The 17,850-nt window shown below is 47.2% G+C and overlaps 1 protein-coding gene across 2 annotated transcripts in view; it reads left to right on the forward strand.

The window, feature by feature from the left end:
- FGF18 (fibroblast growth factor 18) overlaps nt 1–11,333 on the forward strand; it is a 74,177-nt gene extending 62,844 nt beyond the window's left edge. For both annotated transcript variants that reach the window (XM_032702897.1, XM_032702898.1), the window contains one exon: nt 10,312–11,333. In XM_032702897.1, the coding sequence (XP_032558788.1) occupies nt 10,312–10,578 (267 nt within the window). In that variant the 3' untranslated portion in view covers nt 10,579–11,333. The remainder of the gene's footprint in view (nt 1–10,311) is intronic.
- The last annotated feature ends 6,517 nt before the right edge of the window (nt 11,334–17,850 follow it).

The raw sequence follows: 17,850 nt of genomic DNA on the forward strand, positions 1-17,850 counted from the left end.
AACATCATGCTTGTATGGGGAAGACCCCACTGTTTCACAAATGATTGAAACTGCATCAGTTCTGAACTGAGTCAGTGTGTGCACAAGGCTTGGATGCAAAAGCCCTGAAGGCTGTCTGAGCCAGCAGGCTGTGGTGTTCATGGCACTGACGGGGATGGGTAGAGAGGCTTATGTCACCATGGAGGCACTTGTCAGTGCCTTCCCTTTGCTGATCCTTTGTCTGTGCTGTTTTTACATTTTATCTGTGTGGTCTCATGCATTTATGTCACGGGTTTCATAAATGGAGCACATCAGGTACATTTATGCTGATAGTGTGCTGCTGGGGTTGGGTTTGTGCTTAGGTACTTTGCCAGTCAGAACACGGACAGTGCTGGTTGGACATGCCCTAGCATCTTGTGAGAGTAATGTGAGTATTTTCGGTCTGTGCTAAGTGCTACCTTAAGTCCTTGCAATTTTCTAAGCACCCCGAATGGATGCTGATCCTCTTGGGATGAGCAAGGATGGGAGGTCTGGCTTTAACCACACAGTGGGTAGAGGAGAAGGTTTGGCTTTATCCACACAGTGGATGGAGGAGCCGTGCCTGACGTGAGCTGTGAGTCCTGCGAGCGGGGCTGCCTCGAGTGCGAGTGGAAACATCTGAGATGGGGCCGATGCTTTAAATGTGTTTTCACAGGCCAAGCCACATGGTCAAGACGTCCTCATAGTCATGTTTTAGCCATATATGAACATTTCCATTTAACTTAAGCTTCTTAACACAACCATAATACTTTAAGTGTTTGGTCTGAAATAAAGCAAAAGGTCCTTTTATTTAAAAAAAAAAAAAAATCAAACTTCTTCATTATATTATTTTTATGCTAGAGACTCACAGCTGCTCTGCTGAGGTTGTGAGTGTTGGCCCTGTGTGTCCAGGCTGTGTCTGGACAGAGAGTTGCGCAATTCCTCTTTAGGAAGCGCCGTGCTTTCCTTCGGGTATTCCTAAGAAGCCCCCGTTTTCTCTCAGACTGAGCTTTGCAAAGTCAGGGTTCACTTTGCAGACCAAGCTTGTAAGCTTGACTTCTAAATCTTTTCCTTATCTCATGGCTGGAAGCTCTGTATCCTCTTCCAGGGAAGAAATGCCATCTTCTTGAAAGCTGCGTGATAATTTAATTTAATCCTTTCTGTGTTCAGGGAGCAAGTGTCACCATAAAGCTGCTAACATCCTGTCCCCTGTGTTTCTTGGAGGCTGCAGCTGTGTGTCATGTTGGAATATTTCAGTTCCCTAACGTTAAATGGTAATTAAAATTACTGATGGGGATCCCTGAGCCCTGGTCATGCCTCACCCTCTCTGAGTGGAGAGGGTGTGCTGCTGTGTGCATCTTGTGCTGACAATTATTAAGTTGAATTTACTTGCTTTCCTCAGAGCATCTCATCTCCCAAGCACCATTTTTTGTTGGTCTTGAGCATTTCTAAGCTGAGGGTGATGTTTCTCCTAAGTGTTACTTAGCAAATACACGGATGTGTTTAACTTGTAACAAAGCAGTGCAACCTTGTCTTCCTAATGTGGATGCAGCTGAGATCACAGTCATGTCAGTCCTGCTCTTCAGGGACTATTTCTACTTGTATCTCAGTTTGGTTTTGGAGATGAAGTGAGAAAACAGAGGCTAATTTTGAAATAGAGAATAAAACCTGTGCTCCAACAATAGCAAAATATAGTCCAGTTGATGTGGTTGTTAAAAACCTTCTTTTAAGGTCAAAAAAAGTAGATCTTGCTCAAATACATTTTCGTTCTTGAAATTTTCTTACATTGTCTTTTGGATACCAGAAGGTATTAAGCTTTCCTAAGGGAGGACAAGTCTCAAGCCTTGCATTTGTTGTGTACAGATGGAATTTGGTCATTTACAGGCTGGAACAATTCTGGATGATCAATTTTTATGGATGGCACTTGATTTGGTCATGGATTTATCTCTTTTCTTAGTAATATAACTTGACATGAAGAGAACTAATGCCATCCTGCAGACAATCAATGACCTTTCTTTGTTCTAAATTCCACCGATCTAAACTTGGCCCAGGGAAACCAGTGTCACTACTGGAATGTTGGCTGGATGAGATTGCATTCATTTGAAATGATAACTTACAAAGTCACTTTGCATGTTTGTTTAATGTGAATAAATCTGGGATCAACCCAGGACCTGCTATGGGGTCAGCAACTGTTCTAGTCCCATTATCCTGTTACACTCGTGATCTAGACTTAATGTTTTAAACAATTAAAAAAAAAAATCCAGTAGTGGCATAACTCCCATATCACAGAATCATGGAATCAATTGGATTGGAAAAGAGCTCCAATACCATGGAGCCCACTCTGTGCCCCATCCCCACCTTGTCCCCCAGCCCAGAGCACTGAGTGCCACAGCCAGGCCTTCCTTGGACACCTCCAGGGCTGGGGCCTCCACCACCTCCCTGGGCAGCCCCTGCCAAGGTTTAACAATTTCCTTCTGATGTTCAACCTGAACAAGTTGAGGCCATTTCCTCTTGCCTTCTTGCTTGTTACCTGGGAGAAGAGGCCGACCCCCACCTTGCTACAACTGTATATTGAATTCAAGCCTACACGAAATATGCTGCTGCTCTTAGATGACTTTTATAGAAAATTCAGGACTGGCCTAAAAATGACTGCTGGAAAAGAAACTCCAGCAAACCCCAGCAGAGCACTTAGCCAGCAGGCTGTGCTTTGTACAGATGGGCAAAAATGCATTCCCAGCTCTTATCACATGTAGCACCTCCGAGCACACATGTAACTGGACCAGGTAGGTGCAGGTAATGGTAGATGCCATAGATCTGCTCAGATATCACATCTGAAACCTGGCTGTGGTTTCAGATCTCCTGAAGTGCAGTAGGTTCCTACTGCAAGACACCCACAGTTTTGACTTTTCAAGTTTTCCTAGATTTTCTTTTGGTTTAATAAAGTTCATTTAAAAAGTAGTTGATGTTTCTCATCATTAATAGTAAGTATTTGCAGCTCTCTGAGTTGCAGTTAGGAAAGTCTATCAACTAAATGGACATCTTTCCAGGTGAAGCCAACCCAGTTTGCCCTAATTCCAGATATGGTCACCCTGCTGCACTGTTGGCAGGAAATGTGGTTGTGACAGAAGGAGCAGATTAGGAGGCATGTCCTAGTGTAACCTCAGCCTTGCTTGGTTCATCCCTAGAGAGACTCCTTTCATCTCTGCATCCTCATGTTTATCCTGCGACAGAATGCTCTTCCGGGGCAAAGTGAGGGTTCCTGAACTTAGTTATAAAAGTGGAATTTTGAAATGAAAGATAGAAGGAAAGAAAAATTTTAAACTGTTCTCTTCCTTCCTTGGTTCTTGCAGCTTGTGTCTGGCATGGACAGGGACAGGGCTCTGCCAAGCCTGGATGTCCTGTGCCACGTGTGCAAGACCATGCCTGTTTTCGCCTGCTGTCAGGAGAGGTGGGGTGTGCCCCGGGTGTGTGGGCAGGTGGGGCAAACTGGGCAGTGCTGCTTTGAACTGGGGCCTCTGGACAGAGAGGTGCCCTCTCATCGGAGAATCTCCTCCGCACGAGTTTTGTGTTACTTCCCCTGCCTCGTGAATGCACTTAGATGTCCTGTATACATAATTAACCTCTCTGCTGCGCTGGCAGACACTTTTATTGAACTGCCCATCATGACTCCTAAGTATTTTCCTCAGAGGATTGTGCAGGTTCAGAGGGCAGAGAGCTGGAGGAAACGCACATGAAGCTGAGTGACTCTTGGCAGTTATGGATGCAGCTTCCCTGATTTACAGCCCGCTCTAGGAGCAGGAATGTGCATTTGGGTCAAGAAGTGTCTCTGTGGTCAGGATGCCTTGTCATAAATCCAGGATACTGAGCATCAGGATGCTGGTGATGGATCTGTCCTTATAATGCCCATAAAGTGCATGGGGGTGACAGAGCACTCAGATCTTCTGTGTGGTGAGGAGGTTCTGTCTCCCCCAGCACTGCTGGCTCTGGCAGCTGTTGTACCCACCTCGGCATCATGTTTTCAGACCTTCCTTTAAAAGGGGGGTGTGTGTGTGTGAAGGGGGAGAGGGGGCAGTGCTAAAAACTGTGGCATTAACACAGCTCCTGCATTGCCTCCTTCCACTCTGGATTTTCCAAGCCACATGGAGTGAATCTGGAGGAGATTTGAGTGTTGCCTGTCTAACTTTGAGCTGAGCTTGTGCAAAACCACAGAGGAGGAATGTGCTTCCTGAAAACCATATGTCACTGGGCACATGCTGGGTAAACAGCTCTGGGGCTTTTAAGGGTTATCAGTGATTCTGGGGGCACCAGCCCTTGGTCCTCAGCTCAAGATGCTTTAGGAGTGGCTCACTGGGACTGCTGAGCTGTATTTCTCCTGAAAACCCAAACCTTTTCCCTGCTGTCACTGCTATGAAATTTAGGAAATACAGAGCAGGATTTCTTCCATGTAATGCACTGTGTGAATCAAACAGTGCTAGAGTTTGAAGGAAATTTTCAGCGCCCTTTGAAATGATTACTGAGCTCAGTGGGTGTACCTCACACCTGGGGGTGACATGAAATCCAGCACGGTGAGGTGCCACTGTGTGGGAAACCCCTCTGTCTGTCTGTCTGTGGAGGGGGGGAGGGAAGGATGGTTGCAGGAAAGGTCTGTTTTCAGGGCTTTTCCTTGAAAAAGCCTTGGTGTGTGCACCTCTTGGAAACCTTTTGCTTGAGTGGTAACTTTCCTGCTCCAGGATTTTTAGGAGGAGAGGTTGCTTCCCTTGCAGAGATAGATGCTCTCCCTTGTATGCAGGACTGGTATCACCACAGTTTGACAGTTGTCGAGCCTGGGGGCTGAGCTGGCAGAAAGGTAATAATTAGACAGAGACTCATACCCTTCTCACTTGAGGGGTTGAATCTTGCTGTGCCCTGTGCCAAGCCGGCATTCCTGGGTTGTCACAGACGTGTTTTGTGGGGTTTGGTGTTTCTTCTCATTTGCAGCACATCACCAGTGCCTTCAGTCACTTACCCAGAGAGCTCCTAATTGAAGCAGCATTTGAGGAGGGGGAAGTATTTTAACATAAGCTTAGCTAACAACAGCTTAGCACAGCATCACTCACAGGGCTTAATTCGTACCCTGATCTTTGCAAACAGAGAAACCTTTCAGTCTTGGAGGCATCTCTCCCCGCGCTGTGGTGTTCCCTGAGCCGCTTGCGCGAGATTATTGTTGCTGTAAAAGCCGAGTGAAGTTTGGATTTGCCGGTGCCCACTGAGCCAGATTTGTGAAGCATAAATGAGAAAACCTGCCCTGGCCTCCCTTTCCCATAAAAAGCTGCTCAGGTGGCTTAGTATGGCAGGCTAATGGGGGAAGGCGGAGGCGGCTGCTGCACCTGCTAATGCTTTGGCTCAGGCTGGTGGCACAGAGGCTGCCGCGAATTCCCCCTGAGCAGCAAGCTGTTCGTGGCAGGAATGCCTCGCTCCGAGGAGCGCTCCTGCTACGACAACAAAGAGCTCTTTGATCCTTTCCATTTGGAGAACTTAAAATGAGAAAGCCAAACTACAATAAGACCAAGTTGGGTCATAAAAAAGAGAGCAGGAGCACCAAAGCACTCTGGAGTGTAATTGTAGAAGTAGCAAATGCTTTGGCACTTAATTCTGCTTTAGTGTCAGTTCAACATGTTTCACGTTTAAGACTGGAGAGCCTGTCGCCAAATGCTCTGCACAAACAATCTGAGGCTGCTCCCTGGTAAGCTCAGGGTGCTGGCTCCAGTGTGGCTCCTTTGGCTGTGCTTCTGTTGCACACGGAGTGGGGTTGGTCCATGGTGTAGAAAGACTTGAGATACCCTTTACTGGAGGGTGAGCCTTGGGTGACTGCTGGTGTTCTAACCCTGCTCAATAAAAAGACTGGGACTACTCAAGTCTGCTGCCTTGGCACTGGGCAGTGGCTCACTGCCACTGGGGCTGCTCCCCAGCTGTTATTCCAGAGATGGAAGCCAGCACTTCGTGCTGCTCAGGCTGTGCTTTTCTTGCCTCTGCGCAGACCTGGGCGATGTCCCAGACGTGTCTGTGGAAGGTGACATTTAGATCAGGCATTTTATAAGTAATTTATCAGAAATTTGGCTAACAGATACCACATCTTCCCATGAGTGGTAGAGGTGTGTTTAAACTAAATATGCTCCGAATTATTTATCTGCAAAGAACTGATCTGCAAGGTGTCAGCTCTGTGGAGGTGTGGCGTCATCATGTGGCCAGGCAGCAGCCTCTGGGGGCAAAATTGGCAGTTTGGTGGTGGCTCGTCACAGGTGCCAGGAGGTGTTGACCTGCAAAGAGCCCATGCCCTTCACAGGAGCAGGGCTATGCCTCTGCTCTGTGTCTGCTCTGAGCAGGGAGCCGGGGCTGCGAAGCTCTTGTGCCTGCCCTGCGAGGATGTGGGCATGTGGGGCTGGCTGTGGGTCCTCTTCCATCCTATGGCCAGGCCACTGGGCCAGATGGCTCCTGTGCAGCTCTGAGGCTTTCAAGAACTTCTTTATTGTAAAGAATCGGTTCAAAACGTAAAGCTCCATGTTTTGAAGGGCGAATGCTCTGCAAGGTGCATCCTTGCCAGCACGATATGTATGAAATGCATCTTGGCAGCGGCTCCTGGCTGACGTCGGTGATGGAGGGTGCAGCCCTGGATCATTTGCACTGGGAGCTGCTGGGGAAGGGTGAGCCTGTGGCTGGAGCAGGGAGTGATGCTTGGCCAAAGCTGTCTCTCTTTTCTCTTCCACCCCCTTCTCTTTGGAGGAGTGAGGAGATGGCTGACAGACCCAAGCAGTGATTTGCTATGGCTTAAATAGACACATGATTAAATTTTAAGTGATGGACACCTGATGATTAAAAAGTATTGAAAACCCTTATAAATCGATTTTTCCCCTAACAGATTGCTGTGGGTCCAGCTCTTTGTGGTGTGGGTAACATGTGCAAATGATTTATTCTGTTGGGGATCATAACAGATGCTCTAAAATTATCTTTTAAGTGTTTGAAAATCATTTGTCTGTCTCTGGCATGTCTTAGCACATACAGGAATGCTCTGTTTGGGGAAGTGAGGCCCTTATCCTGATTTATCTCAAGGTGCTTGTAAATGTTACTGCAATTTCATGTTATCAAATCATTTAGCTCTTCCTCTTCCAGAACGAAGTTATTTTATCTCATGCACCTTGTTTACTTCAAATTATCCCTGAGGTTGGCCTGAAGTTGCACCTCGTTATTCCTCCACTTCCTGTCTGCATCTTAGGCTCTGTCAGCAAATTTGAAGGTATAAGTAAATACTTTTTTGTTATCAGTAGAATAAGTTTCCCCTTCTACATATGTTTTCTTTTCATTCCAGTCTTCATTTTCCATGAGAAACTGACATTGCAGTACAAGCAGAAACCTCCCAAATTGCATGAAAAAGCCTTAATTCTCCTAGCAACAAGGTCAGGGCTCAAGTCCAGTCCCTTTCCATGAGGATGGGGGTACAGCCCTTCCAATTACCTGCTCCCTCTGTGGTATGGATCCGGTCGGTTCAACAGCACCTGGGTTTGGGTGGATTTGAATCTCAGCCACGTTATTGTTTAAAAATTCTCCACTCATTGGGGAAGGGTTTGTAGTGGGCTGAGCCCTGAGAAACCTGGGGCTGGTTTTATGGCTTCCCATTGAAACCTGTGGAACCCTGTGGTGTCGACTGATTTCCCCCTTTCCCACTCATGTGGCTTTGATCAAACCCAGGACTCGGAGAATGACCTCCCCCCCCCCCCAGGAACTGGAACCACTGAGCTTTGCCCAGTTCTGCCGTTCATTAAAGTGTTTGTGAGCTTCCAGTTGTGGATGGTAAAATGAGGACCTTTGTGCCTGTCTGGGATGGAGACTGCTGGTCCTATGGCAGAGCCCCTGTACAGGCCCTGCATTAGCATATTTGTTGCAAAAGCTGCCAGAATTTCCTTTGCCCTCTTAATGAAACCTACCCTGGTAATGAAACCCTTTAGGCAGGATGTGCATTACTGGCTTTAGGGCAAACATCAGATATTGTTGCACGGATGGAATTGAAGCTCTGCTAAAGGCATTAAGTCATGGAGGAATGGCTCGTCCTGGGGGCCACTGATGACCAGCCATCCTCTGTTGCTGCCTGTGTGACTCCAGCCTGGGTCATCGTGCCCAATGGTTCCCATCATGCAGCTCTGTTTGTAGCTCATGCACAGTTTTTTGGGGATCGGGGGTGTAGGGAAGCCTGAGCAGCATGGCAGCATGGTTTCCCTCCTGTCTCGTGATCCCCTGCCCTTCCCACAAACTGCACCAAACTCCACTGTGATTGTGCAGGACTCTTTAGGAAGGCTTCTCTGGAAGAGCAGGCTGACCTGTCCTTGGGAAAGGGATGCAGGGCTCAGCCCTGTGCCCAGAGGAACCCCTGATCAGAGCCTGAGACCAACCATTGCTCAGGGGCTGAGCTGGTCATGCTGCTGTGGCTTTTCTGTGTGCCCTGGGGCATGACAATTGAAATGGCTGAAGACTGAGAGGGTCTGATACTATTTAGGTGGAGAGAGTTTAATAGTAGCATATGTATGCCTGCAGTACTGAAAAACTCATTTGATTTGGACAATACTCTTGGATACAGGGTGTAACTCTTGGGGATGGGCCTGTGCAGGGCCAGGAGTTGGACTGGATGATCCTTGTGGGTCCCTTCCAACTAAGCATGTTCTGCGATTCTGTGACCAGTGGGAAACTGTCTTGGGCTAATATTATGATGGAAATCCTCCTTTGGCTTTGCTGAGCATTAGATAAGTCCTGTATGATGGTCCATATCACAGTTATGCTGTATCTACTCCCTGATGTCTTTTCATGTATAAACCAAAGTACTGGTGCACATGACAACATGTGAAATTCTAGGTGCAGCACGAGTAACTCAGCAGTTAAAGGGCAAAATATGTTTTCTGACAGAAGGTTATGGGTGAGAAGAATTTCCTCTGTGCTGAAGGACTTGAAGATGCTGTTGTGTGATGCTGTGATTCCCTCCAGTGCTGCGTACACTGTGTAAGTGAGAGTTCCAAATGCAGAGATCCATTCTGCTGCATTCAAAGCCCAGTTCTAGGTCTATTAGTGTTGATTTTCAAGCTGAACTGAGCCCAGTTTGCCAAAATCTCTAATCAGTGGCTCCAGGGGGAAAGGAGTCCCAGCTGTAGGGCGGCTGAGGAGCAGCTGTGATGCTCAGAAGCTCAGTGCTAATCCTGTCTCCCTCTGCGAGGAGGAAAGTGCTTTAGGGATGTGGCTACCTAAGCCCGCTCCTGGAGCTTTGGGTGGCAGTTTTCAGTCTGAGATTGAAACGTTGGGAAAGAGGAGGGATCGTGTCCCATGTGCAACAAGAAATGAAACCCTCTTCCGAACAGAAACCTACCCTGTGACACAAGAGGTGTAAATCAGGTACTGGCATGTCCCACTCTCTGGCAGTGGAGCTGGGGTGGGTCTGGTGGCTGAGAATGCTGCTGCCATGCGGTCCTGCAGCCACATGCACATTAGGATGCCAGTGGGATGCCATCTCATCTAGGAACTGTTCCAGTGTGGGAACAGCCCCTTCCCCTGCTGGTGTTGCTCTGGGTTGTGAGTCAGAGCCAAGCCTAGGGTGTGCAGAGTCTCCAAAATAACCACTGACTTCAGGGCTATCCAGGGTCCCAAGAGCTGGGAATGGGGTCGGGAACCTCAATGCCTCTATCACCCCTCTGGCTCAGCCCTGGAGCACGATGGGTGGTCCATGTGCCTGGTGTCACCCTGGGATGTGGTGGGAGAGAGCTTTCAAGGTGCTGTGAAGGCTTAAACTAAAGCTTGTAATGATCTTAGTGGGATCTGGGTAGTTATGGGTGCAAGCCCATGAGGCATTTCCAAAAACATACCAGAAGTAAGTGGTAGAAAGGGAAACGCTGTTGTTTGGGCCATAGGACATTCTGGGGTTTGTTTTTTGCTGATTGTAATGTTTCCCTGGCATGAGTTCAATTCATCCTCTTTACCTAATGAGAAAAAGCAAAGCTACATGTCTTGCTTTCCTTGCAGGTGAAGGAGCTGGACTGGATAAACTTAATTGTTGTCTTTGAAAAATCTTTCTCTCCTTGCATAAGAGTATTTAAAAAAAAAAGAAATGATGACCTCATGCTTTCATGCTTCAAAAAAAAATAAATCTATTTCAGGTGATGCTTGTTACAGCTCCTATTAACAATGTTTGAACCAAAAAAAGAGGTCCAGATGTGATGATTTTATTATCCCAAATTGGGTTTTGGTCACTGAGCTTGCATTTGGATAATTAATTTTTTCTTTTCTTTTTTTTTCCTTTTCCAGCCTGATGGCACCAGTAAGGAGTGTGTTTTCATTGAAAAAGTCCTAGAAAACAACTACACGGCGCTGATGTCTGCAAAATATTCAGGCTGGTATGTTGGATTCACCAAAAAAGGGAGGCCGCGGAAAGGGCCCAAAACCCGGGAAAACCAGCAAGATGTACATTTTATGAAGAGGTACCCAAAGGGGCAAGTGGAGATACAGAAACCTTTCAAGTACACAACAGTCACCAAGAGGACTAAGAGAATACGACCCACCAACCCCAGTTAAAAATAGATTAAAAACAGTGTCACAATAAGAAACCACAAAAAGAAAAAAAAAACTGCACCAGAGGAATATTTTTACATTAAAAATAAGGAAGAAGCTCTATTTTTGTACATTGTGTTTAAAAAAAATAAAAATAAAAAAAATTAATAAAAGACTAGATGACAAATGCTGGGGAAAGCTGTCCGGGATTTATTGTGACTTGAAAAACGAAATGAACTGCTCTATTTAAATTGACTTCTTGTTGTTGATGACACACAGGTGCTTATTTCGCTCTTTGGAAAGGACAACTTTTCAAGCATATCCCCAGAGGGAAAAAAAAAGTAATTATTAAAAATAAATAAATAAAACCAAAGAAAACCAAAGTTCTTTCCCAAAGTTACTGAGACCCTGCCCCAAAAAGTGCCAGTTTTGCAGTAATCTATTTATTGTCTGCTGCCCGCTGGCCCAAGACAAGATGGTGTGTGCTGCAGTGAGTGAGTTTCTGTGGAGTTCTCGACGCATGGATCTTCTGTAACCTTCCTGACGACATAAGGTGTCACGGCTCCGTGATCCTGCATTATGCTCAGTTCTGGAGAATGCTGCTAAATACATTCAAGTGACTACAAGATGACCTAGTACACCAATGATAAGGGAATATTTTAAAACCAGCTATATTATATATATTATATATATATAAGCTATTTATTTCACCTCTCTGTATATTGCAGTTCCATGAACCAAGTATTACTGCCTCAACAATTAAAAAGAATTATTTAAAACAGATATACATATTTTTGCTGTTCACACTTCTTTCCCCTCCCTGAGTAGTGGTTGTTTTAATGTGTATTTATCTTTTATGTGGGGGCAGCAGGATATGTTCAGGGTAGTTTCCTTGCTATAAACTCCATTGCTAATTCCGTACGTCCTCCTGTTACTTAATACCATCTTCCTCCTGGTTGTTCTCACAAGGAAGAGGTCTTGCATGGGGTGAAGGTGGGCTGAGCATGGCGGGATCCTCACTGGGGTGTTTAAAGAGCAGGACTTTCATTTGACACTTTTCAGTCCAACCAGTATTTCCTAATGTTTGGCCAAGCAGAAGGTGAACTGGAAAATGAGCATCTGTCTCCATTAACACGTCCTTACGTACGGCTCGTTTCCTTCATTACGGGTTTTAGAGGGGCTGTTGGTTTCAGCTGTTGAATTCAATATTGTGCCTTTTAAAACTTGCCCTCAACTGGACAGAACCTTTCCCCTGGTTCTCCCAGCCCATCAAGTGACTTGGTTCCCTGGTCAGCCCAGCCAGGTTTTCTCCTGGGAGTTCTGCATAGGATATGGATGATGTAAAGTGACCCATAAACAGAAAGGGGGGGGGAAAAAGCAAGCTGAAATAACGGACCTCAGATTTTAGCTGAAATGATGACTGGGCCCAGGTGAAGTTTTAAGGAGGAGCTCACTTGGCTTTTCCCTTCTCTCTGTGTGCAGACATTGCTGCACTCCCTGGCTGCAGCCAGGGCTGGAAATGCTCAAAGCCACTAAGAAAGCTTTTTCTTGTTAATCACAAGAATGACTCTCCCCAGAACAAGCTTTCTCAAGATAACTTTGAGAGCTGCAGCCAAATCCTGCAGATCAAAGCTGTTTGGGAGATGGTGCAGATAAACGTGCAAGCTTGAGGATGCTTATCTGAACCAATCTCCAAACCTTGCAAGCCTAGAATAAAATGAACAGTGCTGAGCAGACTCACTCCATGCTGCTCCAGGAGAAGCTGGGCAGCTGTACAGCTGATAGACTCACTCCAGCTAAGCACAGGAGGTCACTCGAGCAGCCCCTCTCCCGGTGGATGTGCTGGGAGCTGCTCTCCTGATGCACCTGGAGACAAGCACAGAAATGGGACCTGATGGCATGGTGGTGGAAGTGGTTGGTGGGGGCTGGAAGGCTTTGCCAGCTTTGTCTTCAGATTGATTCATGTGGGAAAGGTTTGGGGAAAGTTCAGAGAAGTGCTGGGGTGGAGGACTGGGAGCGGCTGTAGATTTGCTATGTTAGTACCTCCAAGAAGAGAAACCCAGTTGATTTCCAGAGTGAGAAAGGATTTATGAGTGCTTTTTTTATCCACCCCTCATGGTTTCACTGTCAGAGTGACAGGGTTGGTTTGCTATCGGGGAAATTTGAAGGGGTGGAGGCAGTAAATGCTGGAGAAGTCTGGGCAGAAGGGATCTCCTCTGAGGCTGAGAGCAACCAGGGAGGATCTGCTCCCCGTCCCACGGTGCCTGCTGGGTTTGGAGGTTGTCACATGGGATTGAGGGGGCACTCAACTGGCAGTTGGGGCCTCTGGCACTTGTGTCATTGGTTGACGAATGTTTCCCGGACAGCAGTGAGACAAGTTCTTCAGGCTGTGAAAAGGCAGTGTGGTGAGGAGATGTGATGCTCCCCCGGATTAGGTGCTGTCAGTGGGATTTGTTGGCTGAGAATGGTGCTCATTAAGTATTTGTGTTGAACATCTGCTCTTCAGGCTTTATTAACAACAGAAGCAGGGCATAGATGAGAAGAATTCATGTCAGGTTCCCTTCAGAGGACCTTGACATTGGACGAAAGGGTGCTCTGGGGAGAAGACATTCAAGAAATGAACAGAAACAGGGGAAATCAACCCTGTGCGCAGCAATGAACAGCCTTGTGCTTGTGGCCACTAGGCACGTGGTGTTCCTGCACTTGGGTGTTGCTCAGTGCTTAGGCCAGGGGTTGTAAGTGGTTGTCAACAGACCACTGGACAGGTCTCTCTGCTGACCTCCAGACTAGAGAAGCTTGTCTGTGGTGTTTAACCCAATTTTTTCCTTCCAGAAGGTCTTCGGTATCCCTGAATATGAGCTGAGATTTCCCATGTAGACTATGACATTTGATTTACTTTATAATTGAAAATTGTTAATAAGGATTTAATTACTATCGCGAAAATAACCTCAAGAGCAAGGGGCGTAATACTAGGTGATCGCTTGAAGCAACTGATGGCATTAATGTGTGTGGAGCTCTGAATGAGCACATTTTAACAGGTACACTAATTAATTAGGTTTAATAAAAGCATTTTGTGGCTACTGTCTCAGAAATACTGCTGGATTTGTCACAAAATCACAATAGCTGAGATCAGATAGTCGCTTGGTCTGATAACACTGGCTTTGTCATGAAGCCGGGTGCAGGGCATCCTAAAATGTGTGTCCCACCCGGGAGGGAAACTCTGTGGGTCCAAGAAAATTTTTTGAGCATGTTGCACAAACCAGGCTGCTGTTTGGTCAGACCTTCTGAGTGGTGGGTCTCTCGTGCTGTCTCTGTGATGGTGAAGGGTCAGTGGCCAAAGCTCAGCTAGTGTCCGGTCCAAGTAGGGCAAACCCTTCACCATGATGGTGTTGTGCCCTGCCTGGGGCTTACCACTGGCCAAGAAGATAAAGAGTGTCCTGGTCCCTGTGCAAGGCGTCTGCCAGCTCCCTGCCAACCTTCCTTGGACCACAGAGCTGTGAGCAGGTGGGAGCAGTTGACCAAATTGCTATCCCTGCAGCTGGATTCCCCAAGCTGATGTGGTCTTTCCTGCTTGACATCTGAGTGGTTTTGTTCTGCCTCTGCCTTGTTGATGCAAATGCAGGTGCCACTGCAGGCTCTGTGCTGCAAGGCCGGGCGGTTGCTGCATCTGGTGTGCCCTGATGGAGCCTAATCTACCCTCTCAGCTTTTGGCAACACAGCCTTTGGGAGCACAAGAACGTGAAATTTTTGTTCATTTTCATGTGCTCTCTCTGCGGTTTTTAGCTCAGGATCATCCCCAAGCTTCTGGTTCACAGGCTGACAGCTCGGATGACCTTTCTGCAGATGTGAAGCAGTGGGGCAGCCTCTTCCAGGAGCGGGTTTGCAGTTTTAGCTCTGCCCTTCTGCAAGCAAGAGAGTCATTGCACCTGCCCAAACGTGTAGTCTATCTATGCAGGGGAGTTGATCCCTTCAGCTCTTACACACCAGCAGGTGTGATATCTCTGCAGTTAACAATAGCTTCTGGGAGCATAGCTGATACACCTCTCCAGTAAATGCCATAAGGGGGTCCAGGTGAGAACGAAGCAATCAAGTCAAAAATAGTCTGGCGAAGGGATGCTGCCCTAGTGCTTCAGTGGCAAGAAGACTCAGTTTCCTATGTCCCTGGCTGCTGGAATTAAGGCCATAGTCTAAAAGAGCTGGATGCTCTAGTGCCTGTGAACCTCATGTGTCTGCAGATGTGTGTTGGAGTGGAGCAGAGCTTGGGGAGCATCTTGGAAAGCACTGTGAGGCCTCAGCTCAGCTCACCCCTGCCTGCTGCATTGCCTCCAACCACCTCAGTCTTTGCAGTAGCTTATTCACCTGGGCTCATGGAAACATGGCAGGGTGAAAGCTAGGTCTGGTTTAAGCAAACACCCAGCCTACACCAGCCTTGGAGCAAGGCTTGACCGGCACTTGTGTAGCCCTATGGGTGGTATTCTGCCCCATGGATATCCATCAGTTTTCCTTGATTCTCTGAGCAATTTGAGTCTCTGTACACAAAAGCAGTGGAATAAGATTTCAGCCAGGACTTTAGACTCCAGCTGGAGAAGATGGTCTTTGTCTTGTCTAGGAGAGTTTGCCCACCAAGGAAGATCTAACTGAGGAATAGGAGTCAGCTCTAGGTGGGACAGAAAACACGTGTGACTTTGGCTCTGACACCCTGCTGTGTAACCATGCCTACCTTCGAAAAATAAGGCTGGAATATGTGAAAAGGGGTGTGTGGGTGTGTGTGGGGTGTGTGTGTGCGCGCGCGTGTAGCAGTGGTTGTTCTTTTCTAGGACACTGGATTACTGTACAGTGCAAGTACCTGCTGGTGCAGGAGGAAGAGGAGCTGTTGGTGTGGCTGTACATACCCCCTGCAACAGCCCAGAGCCCCACTTGGTCCTGCTTGTCCACCAGAGTAGAGAGGAACACACAAAGCATGGGGTGTCCCCAGCAAAACAGCTTTTCTCTGCTGTCCACTCTCGGGCATTTAACATCGTGGTTTGTGTCTGCTGCAAGGGAAAGCAGGTATATTCCTATGCATAATTTCCTGGTGGTGTGCCAAAGGGTGGAAGCTTATACTTAAGATTCACAACAGCTGTTTAAAGTGCCTGTGTCTCGTGCCAGCCATACCACCTGAATGGCCAAGGGATATATATAAAACTTCAATTATTTTTTGAATATTTGTTGTTATTCATTTGGAGACGGATGAGAGGAGATTCCTCACAAATGATGTAACCTATGTAGAGTCTGTTATTTCCAACAGTGTGAGCTGAAAAATTAGGGAGGAAAAATCAGGTCAAACCAAAACTTTTTTTTTTTTTTAAGGAAGACAAAGTACTGAGTGGGGTGATTTGGGTTTACCAGAGATATTTAATTCACCTTATTAACGATTTCCTTAATTATATGTGATTTTATAGGGGAAAGAAAAAGAAATAGAAGCTTCACTTCGAAAGCAAAAAGCAATTATTTGATGCATAAAAAAGTCTCCCCTGCCCATTTATCAGTTGACACTCTTTTCAAAGTCCCTCGATAGATTTGAGCCCCCTGCTAAAACTCCAATACTGTGTCAGTTTGCTGCTTCTTTAGCAGGAAAGCTGAGGCTCTGGATGGTAACTCCCACCACCTTTACCAGAGCCCACTGATGGGTGCAGACCCCAAACCTTCACTGAGTTGACCCTGTCCTACCAGTTTCTGCTGCCCTCCTGCTCCTCTCTTTTCTCCAGAAGTCCTGGTTGATTGGAACAAAGCTCATAACACTGTTTTCTTTCTCCCATGGCATTTTAAGCTTTCAAGGCCTGTGTTAGGATGCCATCCCAAGGAGATCCGCACAGTGAGCATCCCCCGCTGAGTCCTTGTACCTCAGCAGGGTCTGCCACGTACTGGGGTCTCCCTGGCTGCCAAGACCTGTGAATTTAGTGGTTACTGACACAGACAAGCCAAGCAGTGAGCCCTGGACTGGTAGCGACTGCTGCAGTCCCTGACCATGTTTGTTGTGAGTGGGACTTGTTTCTAGTCAGAAAATTATGGAAAATTTAGTCCAACCAGTGAAGTGGGAAGGTGGCTGACACCTGCCTGGGCAAGAGCTGATTCCCAGTTTTGGAGCAGACTGAAGGGGAACTGTCTGCACATCCCCAGTGGCTGCCAGGCTGGGGGACCTGTGGCTGAGCCACAGGAAGCATAACTGAGTTATGCTGGGCTTGGGAAACAACCAGTTGAGTTTCCCAAGCCACATCAAACCCATCTAAAGAGAGATGAATTGGTCTGCTCAGGCCTAAAGGATAGAAAATACTGCCTTGTTTTGAAAAAAACAACCGCAGCGGCCAGGAATAACAGAAGGTGTAACCGCACCAAAGTCTCTAATGGGAGTTTCCTCCTTGGTTAAGCAGCGCAAGAGTCGTGAGGTTCACGGTGTGTTCACCCTGGGTGAAGGACAGCATGATCCAGCTGGGGGAATCATTGCAGGTGATGCCGCCATGGCCCTTCCCAGTTGAATGCTGAGGCCTCGTTCCTCTGTAGGGCTGTGTTTTCACTGGCTTGTGCAATCCCAGTTTTGGAAGGGCCATTTTTTTTTCTCCAAGAGAGGAAATTCTGAACCCACTCACACCCTGCATAAATGCAGTGAGTTATAGTAGTCATGGAAGAAAATGGAATTGGGAAATTTCACCCCAAAACTTCCCAGCTTGAGGATCCAGAGACACATGCCCATTTTGGGGTACACCACCATCAGCAGCTGGGAGATGTGCCATCAGAAACTCTGGCACGGGTGGAGCAGCGAGGGTGCAAGGAAAGGCTTTCCCGGTGTGTTACGAGGCTGTGCAGGGAGTCAGCTGGGAGCAGCCCCTGTCATGGCCAGCTTGGAGCTGGCTGGGAGGAGACCCCACTGCTGTCTGCTGGGGATACTGTGTGTGAGGACAGGGGGAAGCGGTGTCGGGAACCAGGAGGGAAGGGCTGGTGTGTGATGGGCTATGGCCCATGGCCAGGCCAGGCCATGCCAGCAGTGCACCAGTTCCTGGGAGGTAGCACATGTTACTTTGATCATATGATTGGATTTGCATGAATCAGGATGTAAAAATCTTGGCTGGGGTTTACAAAGGAGCCTAGAGGAATGAGCTGCCTGTTTATCTGTGTATCTGACACAAGCACAGAGTAAAAACCCTTCCACTGCTTCATGGGACTGTTTTCCAACAAGAGACAGCTATGTGGAGCTTAAATGTTGTTTACAGCCGTGGCAGGCTTTTGGGCTGTGATCATCTCTGCTCGAGAGCTTTCAAG

The sequence above is a fragment of the Chiroxiphia lanceolata genome, chromosome 15 (genome assembly GCF_009829145.1).
Source record: "Chiroxiphia lanceolata isolate bChiLan1 chromosome 15, bChiLan1.pri, whole genome shotgun sequence".
Classification (NCBI taxonomy): Eukaryota; Metazoa; Chordata; class Aves; order Passeriformes; family Pipridae; genus Chiroxiphia; species Chiroxiphia lanceolata.